This window comes from Pleurodeles waltl, chromosome 1_2 (genome assembly GCF_031143425.1).
Source record: "Pleurodeles waltl isolate 20211129_DDA chromosome 1_2, aPleWal1.hap1.20221129, whole genome shotgun sequence".
Taxonomy (NCBI): Eukaryota; Metazoa; Chordata; class Amphibia; order Caudata; family Salamandridae; genus Pleurodeles; species Pleurodeles waltl.
In genome coordinates this window covers 1284093637-1284116191 of record NC_090437.1, presented here as the reverse complement: position 1 = coordinate 1284116191, position 22555 = coordinate 1284093637, and the positions used below count along the sequence as shown (strand labels likewise).

The window sequence follows — 22555 nt, the reverse complement described above, 5'->3', positions numbered from 1 at the left end:
AAATCTCCAGATTAGATTTGTTTGTCATTTTGGAGTAAAATAATTCAGCTAGTTTTACTCTATTTTTCTAAATTGGTGTGGGATTTTTCTTGTGTTGTTTTTTCACTTTCTTGCTGCGTGTGTTGCAAAAATACTTTACACTTTGCCTCTAAGTTAAGCCTGGCTGCTTTTGTGCCAGGTTACCCAGGGTTAAGCACAGATGAATTTAGTGCCTTTTTTGGTTCACCCTGACAAGAATTGTGGCTGTTCCATGAGAAGGGTTAACTACCCTCTCATCCAACAACCCAATTTCTTGCAACTACATACTGCAAATCAGACAGCTGTACACTATCAAAATGCTGCAATTTAGTTGGCTGCCATTAGGTCAATATCTATCCAGAAGATTCATGCTAGCACCTGAGACAAGCCTCATTACAATATTAACCCATATATCGCTACACCATCTTCTCCTAACAGCTGCCTGTGAAGATCACAGAGCACTAATAAGGACCTAGCACAGGAAACGTACAAAATGAAGATGGAAAACACAGCTTTAGAATCATACATTTTCCGGTGCAATAAATTGACTATGTACATTACAATGGTTCTCATTTCTGCTGTTACATGCTGTCATGTGTTGGTATTACATATTGCCACATTGTTGTCTGATTCACAATGTTGATTCACATAGGTACCAACTTACCTACTATCCAGGAAACAAAACTCAGATATTTTTTATTCCTCATACAATGGAAAACAGCCCAAGTTGTGGACACGATAAATTTTCTTCCAGGAGGTTATATTACGTGTTTCTTTTCCACTGCATATGCTGCCAGCTCTTGGCTTGGGCTTTCTGTTGTCAACCACATCAGCTCCTGTTATACAGATATAACAGGAAATTACATTTTAGGTTCTTAAATGCCAATTCCCATAATTTCCTGCCTGCAGGTTTGCAATTTTCAGCCCAGCAGTTGTGGTACCACTGCCTCCATAGTGACCGCTTTTAGCATTTCTTCCTGTGGGGTTTGGAAGATAATCATTTTGCTGGCACATACAGGGGGTCATTCTGACCCTGGCGGTAATTACCGCCATGGCGGAGGTCGGCGGTAGCACCGCCAACAGGCTGGCGGTGCACCGCTGGGCATTCTGACCGCGGCGGTTCAGCCGCGGCCAGAAACGGAAAGTCGGCGGTGTCCCGCCGACTTTCCGCTGCCCTTGAGAATCCTCCATGGCGGCGGAGCACGCTCCGCCGCCATGGGGATTCTGACACCCCCTACCGCCATCCAGTTCCTGGCGGTTCTCCCGCCGGGAACAGGATGGCGGTAGGGGGTGCCGCGGGGCCCCTGGGGGCCCCTGCAGTGCCCATGCCAATGGCATGGGCACTGCAGGGGCCCCCGTAAGAGGGCCCCAAAAAGAATTTCAGTGTCTGCCTAGCAGACACTGAAATTCGCGACGGGTGCAACTGCACCCGTCGCACCTTCCCACACCGCCGGCTCAATTCTGAGCCGGCGTCCTCGTGGGAAGGGTGTTTCCCGCTGGGCTGGCGGGTGAACTTTCGGCGGTCGCCCGCCAGCCCAGTGGGAAAGCCAGAATGACCGCCGCGGTCTTTTGACCGCAGAGCGGTCTTTCGGCGGGAACCGCGTGGCGGGCGGCGACCGCCGTCCGCCGCGGTCAGAATGACCCCCACAGTGTCCCTGGACTATTTTCAAAGTGGAGGTGCTGCCATCAATATGACATCACTGAACTTATAGTGACTGTAAAAAACCTAAGGCCCTCATTATGACAATGGCAGTAAAAACCACCTACTGCCGGGGCGACAGCCACCAAAAAACCGTCGCCGTGGCTACCATCCGTCTGCCATAATATGACCCCAGATGGATTTCCGCCAGAAGAAGGGTGGAAATCCTGCTGTGGCAATACTGGCAGATGGCGGTAAGGTGGTGCTGCTACCACCAGCAGCGCCACGTCAGTAGACTGCTGCCAGCCATCTTATGAAAAATAATACGGCCTGGTGGTGTTCTGCTGGTGGGCGCTGCTGGCGGTAACAGCGCCCCGTCCTGTCCCCTGCCGGAAGACCCCCTGGATACAGGTAAGTCGTGTTTCCGACAGGGGAGGGGGTTGGGGGTGTTGTGTGTGTCTGCATGTATGTTTGAGTGTGAGTGTGTGCGTGAATGAGTGTGTGTTTAGTGTTGTTTGCATGCGTGTATGAAGGTGTGTGAGTGCGTGTATGAATGTGTGTGAGTGCGTATGAATGGAAATGTGAATGCGTGTCTGCGTGTAAGTTTGGATGTGTGTGCATGAATGAATGAATGCATGCGTGTAGGTATGCGTGTATGTCTGTGTGGATGAGTGTGTGTCTGCATGTGTGTGTATATATGGGGGAGGATAGAAGGGAGGGGGAGCGTGGATGAAGGGAGGGGTGGGGGGTGTCTGGGGAGTGGTGGGGGGAGGGGGCCCATTCCACTAGCCCCTCTACTTCTTAGCACTTCAATAAACACCATTTAAAAAAATACAAGTATGGAGGCTGTCGATTGATAGAACTATGTATTTGTTTAACAAGCTTTAAACACTGCAATACAACTGTACAGGAATGTGTACATAGGAATGACCTGTAGTAGGCTGCAGTCAACACACCAGGTGCCAGAGTGGGGGACAGATATCTGAAAATAGAGATGCCAAAGGGTACAGTAAGTGGCCATAGAATTGGGAGAATCTGCCTGCCATGTACAATGTCAAACACAAAACTGCCAATGTAAAGTGAAGTTTCAGTGTCTTACCTGTGTGTCACTGGAAGTACTGTCATATTATTGCTGTTCTGTTGTCCTCATCCTCATCTTCACTGTCCACAGGGTCCACTGTTGCCACACGCTCATCACCAGCCTCATCCTCCAGCAGAAAAGGCACCTGGCGTCTCAAGGCAAGGTTATGCAACATGCAGCATGCCACGATTATCTGGCAGACCTTCTTGGGTGAGTAGTACAGGGATCCACCAGTTAGATGGAGGCAACGAAACCTGGCCTTCAGGAGGTCAAAGTTCCTCTTGATAATCCTTCTTGTCGGCCCATGTGTCTCATTGTAACGTTCCTCTGCCCTTGTCTTGGCATTCCTCACTGGGGTCAGTAGCCATGAGAGGTTGGGGTAACCAGAGTCACCTGCAAATATCGAAGGATACCTGTTGGACACACACTAACCCTTATAGCCAACACCATACCCGTACACCAACATCCACTGGGTGGGAACCAGGGCTCACCTATTAGCCACACCCGGTGCCTCTGGAGTTGAGCCATCACATATGGGATGCTGCTATTCCTCAGGATAAAGGCATCATGCACTGACCCAGGATAATTTGCATTACCATGGGAGATGTACTGGTCCGCCAGGCACACTATGTGCACATTCATCGAGTGAAAGCTCTTTTGATTTCTGAACACCTGTTCATTTCTCCAAGGGGTGGGGACAAATACAATATGTGTTCCATCGATTGCCCCAATGACGTTGGGTATATGTCCCATTGCATAGAAGTCAGCTTTCACTGTGGCCAAATCCTCCACCTGGGGGAAAACAATGTAGCTGTGCATGTGTTTATTCAGGGCAGACAACACTCTGATCAGCACTACTGAGAACATGGGCTGTGACATTCCTGCTTCCAAACCCACCCACTGTCACTTGGAAGGAGCCAGTTGCCAAGAAATGGAGCACAGATAGGACTTGCACAAGAGGGGGGGTCCCGGTGGGCTGACGGATATCAGATATCAGGTCAGGCTCCAATTTTGCACACAGATCTAATTGTGGACCTGTCCAGTCTATAGTTGAGGATAATGTGCCTGTCCTCCATTGTTGCCAAGTCCACCAGGGGTCTGTACACGGGGGATGTCTCCATCTCCTATTCATCCGCAGCGGTTGTAATCTAGGAGGCAAACCAGGGAGCAGCTGGTCAGTATTCCACATTTCCAAACATTACACTGCATTGCATGTTGTGACTGTAACAGTATATTGTTGGATAGGCCCAAATGGTGCCTTTCTGTACTGTGACGCAGTTAGGTGCCATTGCCTGCCCCTCCCCTGAAATGGCATCTGCCTGTCCTGTGTGGGTGGGCATGTGGAAATGAGGTAATGCCGCTGACGGTGTGCGCCGTTGCGGGAGGCGATCGAGTACCACCATGCAACTCCTTATTGGTTGTCATTGGACCATATGGGTTACGGTGGCCAATGGTGATGTACACCAGTGGTGACGGTATGCACCGCCGTGGACGTGACCGCCATTTTCTATCTGTTCACTCACTTGCTACCTGACCTTCAACAGGAGAGGACCTACACTGCAAGTGCTGCTGTGACCTGTGTCTGGAACCGACCATGGCTCGTGTCACTAGGGAAAGGGCCCCTGCCTTCACCGCTGCGGAGTTGGAAAGACTGGTGGATGGGGTCCTACGCCAGTACCGAATGCTGTATGGGCCTCCAGACCAACAGGTGAGTACACTGTGAGCACGATGCATGGGGCATGAATGCATGGAGTGCTGTGTGAGGGCCTGGTGTGGGGGGGGCTTGGTGAGAGGGTCCTGGGCAGCGTGCTGCATGTATGGTGGGCAATGTCTGTGCATAAGGGGATGTGAGGGCTATGGTGGGCCATGAGTGTAACAGGCCGGACGGTCTGACTGATACCTTTTTCTATGTGTATTTCTCTGCAGGTCAGTGCCCATCAGAAAAAGGATATATGGTGTGCCATTGCCAAGGACGTGCAGATCCTGGGGGTCTACAGCAGGCGGCGCACCCATTGTCGCAAACGGTGGGAGGACCTGAGACGCTGGGCAAGTAAGACAGCGGAGGCCCCAACGAGGAAAGGGTGCCCATCGAACCCTGACCCCCATGATGGCCCGCATACTGGTGATGGCCTATCTGGAGCTGGATGGACTCTTGAGGGCATCACAGCAGCCACAAGGGGGTAAGCACAGTTTCCCAATATACTATTTGCACGTGGAGGGTCGGTCTCGGGGTGGGGGATGTGGGCTTGTGGGTGTCCTTAGGCCAGGCCAGACATTGAAGGGTAGGTCCCATGTTGGGCAGGGTCTGATGAACACCACCTCCTACCAAGCTAGTAGGCATCCACTACTGGGCAGGGGTCTGTGGATCTCAGGTATGCTGCTATTGGCGTCAGGTATTGCTGTCATTGGCCTGTGACTAGCATTGTGACTGCTTGTGCATTGCCTAGTGCATAGGGCTGTTGCCTGTGTGTGTGTCATGTACGCTAAGGGTGGTGTTGGAGCAGCCATTGACCAAGTGTATCCTTTGTCTCTTCCCCCCTTTTGTTTTGTGACCCTGTCCTTATGTGCATTAGCATCATCTGGAGGAGCAGAGGCACCGGCGATGGAGGGAGCTGCATCCCACAGGGCCCATGAGGCCGAATCCACCAACTGTGAGGGCATCAGTGGGATGGAGGGCGAGGGGAGCACCACGGCGGAGACTGGAGGGGACAGTTCTGACAGTGATACCTCCTCCGATGGAAGCTCCCTGGTGTTGGCGGACACCTCTGTGCCCACCCCAACTACAGGTACAGCTTCCACCCTCGTACTAGCACCACCTTCCCAGCAGCCCCTCAGCGTGTTTCCTGTGCCCGCTCACCTAGGAGGGTGGGCATCTCCGCCCCAGGCACCTAAGTCCCTGCCCCAGTTAGCCCTGCTGCGGTGAGTGAGGAGGCTATTGACCTCCTGCGATCCATCTCTGTTGGGCGTTAAACCATAGTGAATGCCATCCAGGGGCTGGTAGCCCATTTGCAACAAACTAATGCATTCCTGGAGGGCATTCACTCGGTCATGGAGGCCCAACAGAGATCAATCCAGGCTCTGGCCTCCTCTCTGATGGCAGCCACTGTCCCTGTTTCTAGCCTCCCCCCTCCAACTTCCTCTACCCAGTCCCATTTCCCTCAACCCCAACCTATCCCAAGCACACAGGCAGACCAGCATGCACACAAAACAACACACAGGAGTGGCTCAGGCAAACACAAGCACAACACATCATCCCACAGGCACTCACACAAACACCATCCAGATGCAGACATACCAACATCCACTGCCTCCACGGTGTCCCCCTCCTCCTCGTCCTCCACCTCCCTTCCAATAGCGTCTCCACTCATACCTGCATGCAATACATCCTCATCCCCTACCTCCATCACCATCACGCATATCACTACACACCCCTCACTGGCAGTCACTACCCCCACATCCATGCACACATCCCCAGTGTCCTCTCCCACTGTGTCTGTGCCCCCTCCTCCCAAAGTACACAAACGCAAGCACTCAGACACCCACCAGCCATCCACCTCACAACAGCATCCAGCCCATGCACCTGCACCCAAAATCAGCAGATATACACCTCCTACAACCACTCCACTCCCAAACCTTCACCCTCTTCCCACCCCAATGTCCCTAGGAAGCTTTTCCTCTCCACCGTTGACCTCTTCCCTACCACTCCCTTCTCCCTCGTCTTTCACGTCGGGCCAGGGTGGTCAGAACCCAGGCGAGCACCTCAGCCAGCCAGTCCACGGCCACAGTAGTGTCGGCAGCTACTGCATGTGGTAGAGGCTCCAGGGAACCAGGCATCAGCACTGAAAGTGTGCCTGCACCAGGTCCGTCAAGGAAGGGCAAGGAGGCACCACCAGCTGCCAAAGGGAAGGGCAAGGAGGCACCACCAGATGCCAAAGGGAAGGGCAAGGGGCTTGCACCAGCAGGCAGGAAGGACTGGAGGCCTGGTGCTGGGACTGATTCTGAGCCTCCACCACCAATCATGGCGGTTCAGCTGTCCGAGGCTGCAGGGGAAGGGCTGGAGCCTCCCCCCACCACTGGAAGTACCGCCACCAGCACCACTGCCAGCAGCAGCAGCCCCAGTGGGCAGCCGTCCGAGGCTGCAGGGGATGAACTGGAGCCTCCCCCACCACTGCCAGCCCCGACACCAGCCTGACCACTGCCACCACTGAGCAGCCGTCACCGCCGGCGGGCAGTGTGTAGTACTGGGCTGTAGTGTGTCCTGGCCCCTGCAAATTCCTGTAGGTGTGACACCCAGGTCAGAGTCTGTCACCTTGCACTCCCCAAGTGCTGCATCACAGGGCACAAGGCCTCCTCCAGAACCAGTGGAAGAAGCCATCTACTCACCCCATCCTCGCCAGAATGAGGCACACTGGGCACAAGGACCCCTCCAGAACCAGTGGAAGAAGCCACCCACTCACCCAAACCTTGCCAGGATGAAGCACACTGGGGACAAGGCCCCCTCCTGAACCAGTGGAGAAGCCATCCACTAGAGAGACTGTGGCCTTGCACTCCCCAGGACCAAGCAGTGGGCAAACCAACCACTAGAGAGACTGTGGTCTTGCATTCCCCAGGACCAAACAGTGGGCAAACCACCCACTTGAGAGACTGTGGCCTTGTACTCCCCAGGACAGAGTAATGGGCATGTTGGCCCCTCCAGGACCAGTGGTGTTGTACCATCTTCCGGCTGAGGTGAACCCCCTTCCCCGTCCCCCTGAGGTGCCTGTGTATTTTTGACCTGATGCCCCTACAGTGTTCTCTCCGTGTTGTTGCAGGAGTGAGGTGGGGCCTTGGCCGATGTGTAGTGGCCCTGTGGCCCACGGACATTGAGGACTGGGCAGTGTCCCTCCATTTGTAAATATGTATATACATTTTGTATTTGAAGAACTTATTTTTACTATTTTGTCTTATTACACTCACTTTAATCAATTCCTTTTGTCCTTGCATTATTCCTGAGAGGTAAGGGGTGTATATGTAATGTTACTGCATCTTTTTGTGTGTATGGTGTTAGGGGTGGGGATGTTGCATGTTGCGTATGTGTGTCACTTTCTTTCCCCCCCCCCTTGTGTGCTAGGTGGCCGTACTCACCGTGGTCGTCTTCGCCGGCGTTGATGTTCGTAATGCAGGAAGAGGTATACAAGCATGGGGAAGATATGCAAGTCGGGCTCCATGGCGTTGTGGTTGTTCCCTGAGTCACCAGAGGCGAGTCCTTTGACTTCTGTGTTCTGTTTCTGCTGTGCTTTTGATGTCGCTTGTACCGCCCCTGAAAAGGTGGCGTATAGGCCTGTCTTAATAGAGTGGGTGGTACATTATCTTCCGCCTGGCTGTTGGCAGTTACCACTGTGGTGCTTGTTGCTACTGCTGTGGCTGTCGGTGTGTTAAAGTGGCTGTCTGTATGAGCGGTTTCCACCATGGTCATAATTTCATTTTTTTACTGGCGGCCTGTTGGCGTATTACCGCTGCTTTATCACCAACCGCCAGGTTTGTAATGAGGGCCTATATTTCTAGTTTATCGTTGTATTCTTTTTTCTTTTACAGTTTAATTCAGTGCTAAAAGAGGCCATTTTAGGAGTTGAAATATACACTATGAGTGAAAAAACTATTTTGAACATTAGAGGTATTAAAGAAAGTATCCTTGCAGGGGACACAACAGGTATGTGTCACCCTCCCCTGAGTAGGCCCAAGGTCACTTTGATATTACAGAAGGGGATGTAGACACTGTGAGGTCCCACTTGAAATACTAATCATATCCTCATTTGCATGGTTGGCCTGGCCTCATGAAGGAATTACTTTGACTCCACCATATTACCAACGTGAGGGGAGAGGCACACTGAAATTGCACCACAGAATTGTGACTCACTGTCAATGCGCCCCCTGAGGTCAGCCTTCTGGAGGGGGCTTAAGGGTGCCACTGACCCCCCTCACCCACAGACATCCCCCTGCAGGCAGGTGCAGTCAGTCACTCACTGCATCTGCCTGCAAAGGGATCTCCAGTCACTTTTAAAAGTGCAGGCAGGTTGCTGCCTAAACTGTGAAAACAGAACAGCTTTTAAACAGCTTCTCCGTATTTCACTTGAATGTGTTGCCCTCCTAAGTGCAAGGCATTCTTCATAATTGTGGCATTTTTCTCTTTTTCCACCTGACTTACCTATTTAAAGGTGCACCATGGCCAAACAGGTGAAATGTGTCCTTTTAATAATATGGGCCTAGATGCACAGTGGAACGTTCATCATTCAAAGTAGCAGGTTTAGGAAGCAGCCGAGCAAGGAGGAATCTAGGCCTGGTGACCACTAGTGGATACAAAGGGAGGGGAGAACTGTTATGGTTTTTTTGGGACTTTAGCGTTTTATGTGGGGCTCTTCTTGCATTTCTATTTTTATTTGTTCCTTATGGTATTGAGCGCTGAAAGTTACATAGGAGAGGTTTGATGTAACAGCTTGAGATGCTGACATCAGAGCTGGCAGAACCAGGTTCGAGCCTCGGACCAATTTCCTGTGATTCTGGGCAAATCACTTAGGGCCATATGTACGAACACTTTTTCCCATAGACACAGAATGGGTACAAACCTTTGCTACATGTGGCCCTTAATCTCCCCGTGCCTACAATTTAGCACCTTGGACCCTCATGGGTGATTTTCTGTGCTTTAGAAATCTTGAATTTATTTATGTAAATCAGTTAGGAGCGTGGGAAACATTTTTGCAAGCAGTGCCTGGGTAAAAAATGGCACTGGGTTTGCTAATTTTCATGTAGGGTTTTCAAAGCTGAGGAATTCTTAGTTCCATATTATCAATGTCAGACTCGTATGACCATTTCTTTCTATCAAAGATGCTTGTTTTGCTGCGATACATTGCTGTGTGAGCCAAACTTGCAACCTCCAGGTAGCTTGGGTTTTAAGAGAAATTGGTTGCACAATCAGATAATGGGGTGGTATTGGTGTGTGTCAGTGCTCAGGGAGGCAGAGCTCCACAGGCATGATGGGGCCAAAGTGCATATGAGATCCTCACCAAAGGCAGCATTGGTTCAGTTGAGGCTACACAGTGCTAAGTAGAAGACAATATTTTGAATCTTGGCTTCAGACTTTGGAACCTACCTGATTTGATAAGGTTCCTACATGATTCCTGAGATTTCAATAGGAAGATGAGACAATTCTTAAGGCTACGAGGGACAGGACAAAGCTTTTCAGCCAGCATTGCTTAGACTTTGAGGACTGCATGCTCAGACAGGGCAGAAGAATACATACCTAATACATACCTAATATTTCAGTGAAATTTCTAGGATCCCACATCATATCATAATGTACATAACTAGTAATAGCTTGTCTTTTTTTTTTCCCTTGAATATTCTGGAGAATATTACAGGCTTTGCAAAATTAGCAGCACATACCTTTAAAAAATGATAAAAACGGGGCAGATTTACGAACATTTCACGCAGCGCAGCTCAGGAAGACAACTTGATGTGCTGGGTTATGTAAAGGGGAAGAATCCGAATTGAGCCATATTTACAAAGATATGGTGCATTTCTGCTGCCTCCTGCACTGGTGCACTGTGTGCTGCCTAGCGCCAACGCAGGAACCCTCGCCAGATGGTGCAAGAATGGCTGCGTTATGAGCAGGATTGTTTTTGTGCAGGAAAGAATCCTTAAAGACATTTCCCTTTATCTATGAGTGGTGCATCACATAGAAGAGGAAGTAACGAGGAGAAATAAGTATATTTCTCCTGGTTACTCCTGGGTCTACAAGGCATCTCATTTTGGGGCATTCCCAGGCTTACAACCCTTTTTACATCTGGGAATGTACCAACATCCTTGGATGGATGCATGCGGATGCCCATACTCCACCCATGGAATGCCTCCCTGATGGAAGGTAATGCAAGCCTGTGAAGTGCGCTGCCTTGCGTTACCTTGGATTTACTAAACCACACAGCTACGTAAGGTGGCTTAGTAAATCCAAGTTGTGTTACCTTGCGTCGCCTTACATACTGGAAGGGCAATACGATCCCTTAGTAAATCTGACCCCACGTGTACTCTGTTCTTTTCATCCTGTCAATAAACATTCATTTCAATAGCTGAGTAAGGTATCCTGAGAGACCACCTCTGAACACATGATTATTACACTTCAAACATTTGGCTACCTTCCATTTTGTCCTGCATGGCATTGCGCATTATGTAGAGGCTTGAGTATCGGGTCATTGGGTTGTAGCCTGAACGCCTCTTAACAAAAGTGCACTACACTTTCATTCACCTCTCCAGCACTCATGAATCTTCACATTTGTCACAGCTACTCCTTGTTGTGAGTAATGCCTTGGTGTTTGGGTGAGTCTTTCTGACCAGAGGCACCACTGTGAACAGCCCAGATGGAGAGCTACCATGTGTGTGCCTCAACAGGAGACGGTTTAATTTCACATATATCTCCTGGACAGGTGAAGTAATGCATTTTAACAAAACAGTGGCCCGTATTTATACTTTTTGATGCAAAACTGCGCTAACGCAGTTTTGCGCCAAAAAAATTAGTGCCGGCTAACGCCATTCTGAAGCGCCATGCGGGCGCCGTATTTATTGAATGGCGTTAGCCGGCGTTAGCCGACCGGCGCTGCCTGGTGTGCGTGAAAAAAAAACACGTACACCAGGCAGCGCCGGCGTAGGGAAAAATGGCGTTTGGGCGTCTAAAAATGGGGCAAGTCAGGCTGAGGCAAAAAAAAACGTCTTAACCCGATTTGCGCCATTTTTTTACGACGCCCATCCCCCATTGAAATGACTCCTGTCTTAGCAAAGACAGGAGTCATGCCCCCTTGCCCAATGGCCATGCCCAGGGGACTTCTGTCCCCTGGGCATGGTCATTGGGCATAGTGGCATGTAGGGGGGCACAAATCAGGCCCCCCTATGCCACAAAAAAATAATAATAATAATACCTACCTGGACTTACCTTAATGTCCCTGGGGTGGGTCCCTCCATCCTTGGGTGTCCTCCTGGGGTGGGCAAGGGTGGCAGGGGGTGTCCCTGGGGGCAGGGGAGGGCACCTCTGGGCTCATTCTGAGCCCACAGGTCCCTTAACGCCTGCCCTGACCCAGGCACTAAAATCCGGCGCAAATGCGGGTTTTTTAGACCCGCCCACTCCCGGGCGTCATTTTTGCCCGGGAGTATAAATCCGACGCAATAGCATCAGAGTCATTTTTTAAGACGGGAACGCCTACCTTGCATATCATTAACGCAAGGAAGGTGTTCACGCAAAAAAATGACGCTAATTCCAGGAACTTTGGCGCTAGACGCGTCTAACGCCAAAGTATAAATATGGAGTTAGTTTTGCGTCGAATTTGCGTCGAAAAAAACGACGCAAATTCGGCGCAAACGGAGTATAAATATGCCCCTGAGTTTGTGAACATGACCCACTACATACCTTGGTATGAACAGCTTGTTTTTCAGGTCAACAGTTCCGGCTCCCCAGCATGCATCCAATAGGTACCAATCATCTTCCAGCTTCATCGCATTCCACATGTGGTTGGATTTCTGTTGTTGGCAGCTCTGTCCTTGCCTGTATCCAGCACCACGACTGTAGCCTGACACCTCCTGGCAGGTCACGCCTATCTCACTATGGTATCAGATAGGACAAATCCATTAAGGTGAGAGGAAACTAGTAATATAATACAAATAATTACACCTGAACTTACTTCAGATACTCAGTTCTCCCCCTCTCTCTCTTACACACACACACACAAACACATATTCCCACTCTCACTCTGCCTCTCACTCACTCACTCTGACACAAACTGAGTTATGAAACTTAGAAGAGGTATCTGCCAACTTAATAAGCACAATATGGTTAGGCTAAAACACAATTCTTAGATAATCCCTGGTAACCGAGGGACAAGCAAGAGGGAACATGCCAAAGATATTCGATTTAAGTTCAAGCAGCACCAACATTGTTAATGCGACAGTAAAATTTGAAAACCAATTTAGAAAAAAATAGAGGACGGTTTACTAAGCAAAAAGACAGCAAAATGATCAAAATCAAATAAATAAAAAATATACATTTTAAAGCTTTAATGCAAAAGACCCTAAAAAATTAAAGTGCTAATGTAAATTATTAGTTTGAGATTGATTTGGACCTTTGTGTGATTTCAAACAGTGATAGAGCTGGGTTTGGCTTCACCAACAGGTTGCACCAGTGAAAATGTTTACCTTGGGACTTAGTCTACTTTTTGGAGTTCAAAGTCTTTCTACTGAGCAAGTTCCAAGACTGCAGCCACCCAAGGTCCCTTGAAGTCAGATATGTTATTGCTCAGTTCCGAATGAAACCTTGGATTGGGTGCCAAAAGCTCTGAGTGAGATACAGCTAGAGTCTACAGCTGGTGAAGTCTCTTTGCCCTGAAATAAATTAGCTGCCTTGCCTGGGTTCAAAGATTTACCTAAAGACTTAGGCCCACATTTTTCATACTGTTGCGTCGCCCTTTCATACCGCAAGGCAGCGCAAATCACTGCCTTGCATTATTCTGCCCTAGGGAGGTGTTCCATGGATGGAGCATGGGTGTTCCCATGCATCCATCCATGGAATTTGGCACATTCTCAGACTTGCCATTAGTGGTAGACCGAGGAATTCACTGCTACACTTCCTCAGGGAAGGTGTAACGACCAGAAGTATCTTTATTTCTCCTCGTTTTGTCCTGTTTCTATGTGTGCTGCATTGTGCATTCTGTTGTTGGCACCTATCCTGTCTTTCTGGGCCCAGAATCCAAGCCATTGTTCTCCGGGAGCAGGGTTCTTAACACCTAGTCAGAAATATGTAATGAGCTTCTGGAGTAGGGCTGAGAGGCTAACTGGTCCCAAACCAGTTCTCTCACAAGCACCCCTTGGGACGCCTTTCGTAAAGTTACATTTTTCCATTAACAAAATCAAATGTTTACTTTCACCAATAAAATTAATTTTTGAAGCTATGTGAAAAATAACTTTAGCTAGCATTTTCTGAGGTGGAGATACAACATAATTATTTCATTTATGTACAGGCCCCTTCATAGAAAATGTAGCTACTTACCCAGTAGAAAAAAATCTCTTGGATACTTGTTCACTGTAAAGACGTAATATTCCCAATATACAGTAACCCACATTTTTATACATTAAGCACCCGTCCTTGTGGGCTCACATGGCACACTTTACGGGTCACATTTCCAATATATAATATTAGCTTTTCCTATGTGGCAAAGGCACTTCCCCTTGCCAAGTGACACTGCAGTGCTTTTAGACTGTATCCCAGCCAGAGCACAATGGTCCTATCTAGAGTCAAACATTTTTGTCATTTATCTGGGTGGTATAAGCCTACTTGAGGTATAACTTCCATATCCTGGTACAATTACTTGTCATATTGCAATTGCTTTACTGGATAATTAAATACACCAACTAAGTGAAACAAATTTTACTGTCAATAAATCAATCCATCAGTTTAGATTTGTAAAGCACTCTTATAGTGCCTGAGGGTATCAAGGCACAGGGAGTGATGCTGCAGGGCTCAGTCGATCAGCTAGGTCTTGAGTCCTTTTCAGAATTCCAGCAGAGAAGGTGAGGTCTGTCGGTGAAGTGGGAGGTTGTTCAAAGATTTTGCGACAAAGTACGTAAACAAACGTCCTCCACTACTGCTGCTGGCCAATGTGGGGGTGTGGGTGAGGCAGAGGGAGGCGGAGCACAGGTTCCTGGAGGGAAGCTTGAAGTTGAGTTGGTGGCTGCTGTAAGCTGGTCCTTGGTTGTGGAGGGTTTTGAAGGCTAGGACCAGCATTTAGAACTGGCATCTTTCTGGATTGGGAGGCAGGAGAGCTCCTTGAGGTGGGGGTGATATGAGTCCGCCTCACGACATCTAGAATGAGTCTGGCTGCTGCATTCTGTAGTCTCTTGGGGAGGTGTGCGGTGATTCCTGCGTAGAATGCATTGCAATAGTCCAGTCAGCTCATGTCCAGGGATTGTGTGACGGTGCGTTTGGTGTCAATGACAATCTTGAGGAGCATGCAGAGGATGAGGAAGCAGGCGGATGAGACTGCGTTGATCTGTTTCCTCATTGTGAGTTTACCATCCATGAGGATGCTGAGGTTGTGGGCATGGTTGTTCGTAGTCAGTAAGGGTCCTAGTTCGGGAGACCACCAGGCGTCATTCCCTAGGGAGGTGTTTCCTAAGACCAGAAGTTCCATCTTGTCTGTATTTAGTGGTAGGCAGCTGTTTCTCATCCAGTCGGCAATGTTTGTCATGCACCTGCGGAGGTTTATCAGTGTGGTGGAGGGGTCTTCTGATAGATAGAGGATGAGATGGTTATCGTCAGCATAGGATATGATATTTAGTCCATGCAATCTTACAATGTTGGCCAAGGGAGTCATGTAGGTGTTGGACAGGGTAGGGCTGAGGGATGAATCTTGAGGGATGCCGCAGATGTTGTTCTGAGGTTAAAAGGTGATGGGTGGGAGATGAATTCTCTGGGTTCTTCCTTTGAGGAAGGAGGCGATCCATTTGAAGGTGTTTCCTCGGATTCTGATGTTGTGCATCCTTTTGATCAGGGTATGGTGTGATACTGTGTCGGACGCTGCTGAGAGGTTGAGGAGGATCAGAGCAGCCACTTTTCCTTGGTCGAGGAGGGAGTTGATGTCATCTGTGGCTGCTATCAGGGCAGTTTCTGTGGTGTGGTTGGTGCAGAATCCAGATTGGGAAGTGTCCAGAAGATAGTGGTTCGCCAGGTGTTCTGTGAGTTGGCAGCCGATGGCTTTATCGAGGACTTTGGAGAGGAAGGGGAGCAAGGAGATGGGGCAGACGTTCTTGAGTTTGTTGGAGTCAGTGGATGGGTTCTTGAGTAAAGGCTTGACCTCTGTGTGCTTCCATTCTTCTGGGAAGGTGGCCATGGCAATCGATGTGTTGAGGATGATGGCGAGCTCACTGCTGCACTTCTTGCTCCCTAGGTTGAAAATATGGTGAGGGCATAAACGAAGTGAACTAAGATCGTGATGGCTGTGGTGTCTTGCATGGTGAGTTGGTCCCAGGTGGTGAGTGGGTGTTCCTGTTCCTAGTCAGTGGCCTTGAGATGGCTGAGGAGGTTGGTGGACTGGGGTTCGAAATTTCTGTTGATGGTGGTGATCTTGTTGTGAAAGAAATCTGCCAGGGAGTCACAGAGTTCCTGTGTGGGGGTGATGACGTTTTTGGTGGCTCAGGGGCTGGAGAACTCTGACAATGTTGAAGAGTTCCTTGCTGTGGTTGTGTCACGTAGGTTCTCATTATGCTAATGAGGCCACTGGATTTGGGAGACAGGATCACATGGATTGTGGCCACTAAGTGGAATTCCACACCACATGACGCCTATCGGCCTAATTCAGGTTCTCCGGCTAACTAGCAGCACCTCATCTCTGGCCGAGATGATTGTGGCAACTGGGCGCATGAAAAGAAGACTCCTCAGGGGAATCGTGGTCGATCAAATCCCATCCCTTTCTCTCAGTTACCAAAAAAACCTCTTGCAGGCAAAGACAACTGAGACAGAATATAGTTCAATAAGGATTTATTGGAGTAACTGCATCCTAGATAAAAAAGACATGTATTGCAATAACTATGATGATAAAACACAATAAAAGCAAGCAGGTGATGAACAGAGTAAAACACAAGAACAGTCCTACCATACTGTCACTAGGAGTGATGTATATATTTCTCCGACCTACACTATGTCAGAGCACAGCGTAATAAGCCTAATCTGCCCTTCCGGTTTTCCCCCTGGGGGTACACCATCCCTCATACCTGGAGAATAGAGGAAGCCTGTAGTCTAGAGAGACACCATCCACATGTGGATCAGGGGTTCGGCCGTCTAGGCAAGTAGCTGCAGGGAAGCAATCAGCATACAGTCGTGGCCATCTGGCTGGAATCTCCCTCTAACATGTCAGGGACAAAAGGGGTGTTTTTATAATAAAACAGTTGACATTCTAAGAAATGGGCCACACGTATGAGTGTGTGTTTTGTGCGAATGTTGGAGACACAGCATACCACGTTTGTTGGCAACCGTATCTGACTGTAGCCTTGGAGAAAGCACAGAATGAAATAAATGTCCTACTAGGAATGTAATGCTGTCCTAGGCGAAAGTACAATGAGATAAAGAAAATAAAACAGCACTGCAAATATTGCTATTGCTAGAAAAATAAAGCAATGCTGAATAAAATGTAACATGGTTAAAGTGCCCATCGGCAGGCCTAGTAAGATCAAAACAACGTGTCTAAAACATGGCTAAAATAGCTATGCAACAGTTGGAGCTTGCTTCGATGCAGTCGGACAGTTTGCTTCTTTTAATCTTTTTCTGGAGTTGGTGGTAATGGTTGAGGGCGGTTTTGAATATAGTTCGGTCCGACGGTTCCCTGCTGGTGTGCTATTTCCTTTGAATCATTTGCAGGTGCGTTCAAGGTTCTTCACTCTGTTGTGTACCAGCTAGCTTTCCTGGATGATCTTGTGGACTTGGTGGGTTTGCAGGGGGTGACTATGTTGGGGCTCTCTTTGATCCAGGCAGAGAAGTTCTTGACTGTATGTTCGAGGTTAGTTGTGGAGTGCAGACGAGAGGTGTTAAGGGTGTCTGCCCATTGGCTCTAAGACCTTGTTCTATCGATGCTGTGACGTGCTGGGTGCCTTTGGGGCGGTGTTGGGGAATCCCAAGATTGTGAAGGGGAAGATGGCATGGTCAGTCCAGGTGAGCTCGATGATATGGCTGCACTTAATTTTCTTACTTGCTGTGAGGACTGGGTCGAGTGTGTGTCCTGCGATATGGGTGGGATTGGTGACCAGTTGGATGAGGCCGATGCTGCTCATGCTTAAGAGGAGGCTGGCAGTGTTGGTGTTGTTGGAGTCGTTGAGGTGAAAATTGAGGTCGCTGAGGAAGATGTTTTCAGAGTCTAAGGTGAGTGGAATGATGAAATCAGGAATAGCGTTGCAGAAGCCTGGGCGAGGTCCTGGGGTCTCTATAGGCGAGAGTGCCTTTGATGGTAATTTTGCTGTTGGTTCGGAGTGGGAAGTTGAGGTGTTCCAAGATCAAGGTGACAACGTCTGCAGGTGTGGTGCAGTGGATGATCTCCTTGTGGATGATGGTGATTCCACCTCCATGCTTGTTGCACTCTTGGTGTGTTATCTTGTAGCCGTCAGGTGTCACTGCAGCGATGTCAGGAGCAGAAGTGGGTTTGAGCCAAGTCTAGGTGTACTTGGCAAGGAAGGCAGGAACCAGAGCCAAAAGTAAGTTAGGCCCCCTGACCCTGTTGGCCATGGTGGGGTTGTTCAAGTGTTGGGTAACCTCAGTGGGTGAGTTAGGTGTTATCCTAGAAAAGTTAGTGATAGAGGAGGAAGGCACCTCACTACCCAAACTTAAAAGAGAGGAAGAAAATGAAACACCTGTGATTGAGTTTCAGTTTAAAATGGGTCCTGTTACTGTGAAGATGGGTCAGCTTCCAAGAGGAAGTGATGTTAGCAGGAGGATGTAAGGCAGAGTAGGCCCTGCAATTGTACACCCTGGTTTCTTTACTTTGTTCCTCGCCTGACAGTCCACGAAAACTTTCTCAGGCTTGGGCTGAGTGTCCTGGTATGTTGGCTGGGGGTGGTTGTGTGAGAATCCAGGAATTGTTTTGCAGTGTCCCCCCACGTTTGCCCCCTTTTTGACTACTAGATGCTGGTTTTCTGACTCTGACTGTGCCATGGGCTTTGCTAATCAGATTAGGTGTGTACTGACAACCTACTGTAAGTCCCTAGTATATGGTAAGGCATGTAGGTTTAGAGGTCTAGCATATTTCATGCACTTAGGTGTGCACTGCTGTGTGGCCTGCTGTCATTTTAAAAGTAATCCCTGCTTTGCAGGGTGCTTTTAAATTAGAATTACATCAAAATTTTACTTTGGAATTAAAGGTACTTCCAAAGCCTTAAACTACCATATTTGTACATATAAGTCACCCCTGGGGCCTATCATAGGTGCCCCAAGGGCAGGGATCAGTGTATTCATAAGCAGGGACATTATAAACGTTGTTTTATAAGCCCTGGTGAGGGGAAAAACTGCAAATGTCATTGTTCCCCATCTTACGCATTAGCTCAATATGCTAACATTGGAAGGCTTTATTTTAAAGTACGAGTGAGCTCAAAAAAGCATTCAAGGTGTTAGATTAATAGTTAAGATAAATCCAACAACTTGACAATGTTAGATTTATCATAGCTATTACAGAACTATTTAGAACTCTTTCCTAGAGTTACCTAAAGTTAGCCCTGTAGTAGCCTTTCCTGATTGGTCAGCCTTTGACAGGCTTTGCCAAGCTACCCTAATGAAGTGTGCAGTGGCCTGGGCTGGGCTGAGACATAAGAACCATTTGGTGGACAGAGAACTGGAGAAGCAGATGCCAGACCAGGAAGGGGGTTGGGTGGCCAAACTGGTTTTCAAAGGAGGGGAAAACAGTTTATACAGAAACCAGACTTCCCTATTTCCTGCACCCCCAGAAGGATGGAACCCCTGTAATTAGATTAGGCAAGGGGCTGGAAGGGCACTGTAGGGGAAAGTTAGCCACACCTGTGGGTGGGTTTAGCCAGAACTGAACCTCCAGGAGAGATTTTCTTCATCTTAAATCTTTGGGAAACAATGCTTTTTGAGACTGAAATGTGCCACACTCCATAGGGAGTGCTCATCACAGAAGGAGGAAACCTGCATCTTATTAGTCAGGGGTGTCCCGTGCTTGTCAGCCCAGAATCCTGGATAAATATGGAAGAGTTGCCCAGTAACTCAGATCCCTGCTGGAAGAAATCAGAAGAAGAAGGACTGCCCTGCTGAACCCCTGGTCAGCACCAAGAAGGACCGCACTATGAAGGATTGCACCTGGTGCACAAAAACAACTTTGCCTTGCTTCTAATGATTCAGGAGTGGACTTCCTGTACTTAACAGGTACAAAGGAGCTACCAAGAGTCATCTGCAACAACTCCTGAAAGAAGAACCCAGCTGATTAGCATCCAGTGGACTTCTAAGGATTTGACTAGGATCAATTGTAGTCCTAACTCGCAAGGAGCAATTCAGAGCTTCTGGAACCTTGGCTTGTGGTTGTGGACACTTCAAGACCCCAAAAGGACCTTCTGCAAGAAGATTCAGAAGTTTGGAGCCGTTTGAAAAAAAGCTCCATAACGTCACCGACCCATTGTCAAGCGTCATGACTGAGACGTCGAACCGCGACCTGGCCTGAATTTCAGGTTTACCCTGCTGAAGCTCTAGAGCTTTTCATCGTTGAGGAGACTTCCAGGAGTTAACTGAAGCATCACACTGAGCCAAGCTGCCGTCGTCGAACTGAAAGCCGGCCTGGGAGGAGACCCATTCGACGTCAAGAGAAAAAGCTAATGAGCCAAGCTACCAAGGGTAGAGCAAGGTTTAATTTTTTGACAGCTGGACTGGTCCTTATGTGAGGTTGTGGCCTTATTACTAGTTGTAGGTACCTACTAATAAACCACTTTCCAACAACCAGGAACTACAGTGAAGGCATTTATACACAAAGGGGCCATACTGTGGGAAGGTGGCTCAGTTCATACTGTGCCAAAGTAAGGTATAGAGGTAAGAGTCCAGTGGATCCCCAGAGGTTTTACAGAGGCTAAGGTACATCATACTAATGATCTCTTTTGTGCTAGTGGGGTCAAGCAGTTAGGTTTATCAGAGGGTAGTGCTAAGCATTTGTTGTACACAGACAATCAAGAAATGAGACACACAATCAATGATTAACTCCAGTCCAATATTTTATATATCAAAAAATATACTTTGTTACTTTATTTCTAGTACCAAAAGGATCTTTGTTGCAGGTAAGTACAGATTCAAGAATGCTGCATCACTTTCAAGTATCAAATGCACTTTTTTTGTAATTCACAGATAAAACAGTTTTCATGTAAGTAATACTTTTCAATATCAAAAGTCGACACAGTGCAATTCTCATTGAATGCAATACAGACCTGGGGTTGGGGAGTACATACACAGTTTACAGGTGAGGACTAGAGTTATGGTCCCAGTCTTTGGGTTAAGGTGTCCACAGGGCAAAGTTTTGGAAGACACCTAGCGTCCACCACCAGCAAAATGGGGTCGGACGGGTGCAGAGGTCAAAGATGGCATTGGGCACCCAATGGAATCCTATTGAGACTAGGGACGCTCAAAAGAAAATGGTTTGCAGGTAAGTACTCGCGGTCTCAGGGCTCAGGCCCTGGGGGATTTGGATCAGCACCAGAGGGGCCACAGGTAAGCACCAAACCCACAACCTCAGCTGCACAGGGGCAGTCGGTTGCTGGGTGCAAACACACCGTTGGGCGCCCAATGCTCTCCTAAGAGGAACTTCAGGTTCACAAAGAGGCTATAGGCTTGGTCCTGGGGGTCAGCTGAAGGTAAGTTGAGGCTCCTCTGGACATTGATGGACTGTCGGCTGGGTTCCCCAAGGCTAGGGGGCTGCGGGTGCAGGGGTACCTTTAGGCATTGGGTATCTTCACCAGATCCAGTCGCGGTTAGAGGGGTTGTCTAGATTCAGGCTGCAGGTGTCACTGTGGTGGCCAGGAGGGGTCAACCTGGGGTGGACTCAAGGTCAGAATTGCCTGGGGACTCTCTCTGGTCAGGTGGGACAACTGGACTCGGGCAGTGGGCGCCAGGTGCAGAGTGGGCAGGACTTGCGGATCCGAAGGGCTTTGGAGTACTTGAAGGAGGTTTCTTTGCGGGTAGGGCCGCTGTCCTCAGGAGATCCAGTCGTTAGGGAAGGCAAGCAGTCCTCTGAGGGTTTGTAGAGGTCACTGGTCCTGCAGAACGTGTTATCTTCTTGTAGCAGGAGTCTTGAAGCTGGAGACAGGCCGGTAGGACTGGGGCCAAGTAAGTTGTCATCTGGAGTCTTCACTGATGGTGCGGCTCTTTAGTCCTTCTTCTTCTTTAGGTCAACAGGAAACTGAGTGTGCCCCTAAACACTAGATTTAGGGGCGTTACAGGGGTCGGAGGGCAGTAGCCAATGGCTACTGACCCTGACGGTGACTACATCCTTCCTGTGCCCACTCCCTGTGGGGAGGAGGCACATACCTAACCCTATTGGCTATCGTCCTCCAAAACAAGATGGAGGATTCTGCCAGAAGGGGTTCACCTCAGCTCTGGGCACCCTGGGGGAGATCCCAGCTGGGGTGAACACTCCTCCTGGTGTTTACTAATTTTCACGTCGGACCTGAAGCCAAAAGTGGGGCCTGGTCCGGGTGGGGAGTGGTTGGGCGGGTGGCAGGCGGTCATTTCCACTAGCTGGAGTGCCCTGAGGCAGCAGAACAAAAGGCAAGAGCCTTTGAGGCTCACCACCAAGTGTTGCTGTTTCTGCAGGGGGGAGATGTGGAGCACCTACACCTAAAGCAGGCTTGGTCCCCGACCTCTGAGAGCACAAAGGCCCTCACCCAATGGGGTCAGAAACTTGTCTGGTGGTGGCAGGCTGGCATAGACCGGTCAGCCACACACTAGAGTGTTGGGGGAATTTCAGTGGTCATCTCTAAGATGCCCTCTGTGTGCATTTTAGAATAAATCCAACACTGGCATCACTGTGAGTTTATTGAGCTGAGAATTTTGATACCAAACTTCCCAGCATTCAGTGAAGCCATCATGGAGCTGTGTAGTTCATGATGAGAAGCTCCCAGCCCATGTACTCAATGTGGGTACACTGCACTTACTGGGTCTAAGAATGGACCTAGACACTGTAGAGGCATATTGCTCATGCAGCTGTGTTTTCACCTGTGGTGTAGCGCACTCTGTCTTAGGGCTGTAAGGCCTGCTAGGGGGTGACTTACCTATG

At 48.9% G+C, this 22555-nt stretch overlaps 1 protein-coding gene across 1 annotated transcript in view; it reads right to left on the bottom strand.

The window, feature by feature from the left end:
- The window catches only part of LOC138250283 (kyphoscoliosis peptidase-like), a 398104-nt gene that overhangs the window by 238224 nt on the left and 137325 nt on the right, over positions 1-22555 (bottom strand). The window contains exon 5 of the mRNA XM_069205011.1: positions 12166-12357. Within this exon, the coding sequence (XP_069061112.1) occupies positions 12166-12357 (192 nt within the window). The remainder of the gene's footprint in view (positions 1-12165; positions 12358-22555) is intronic.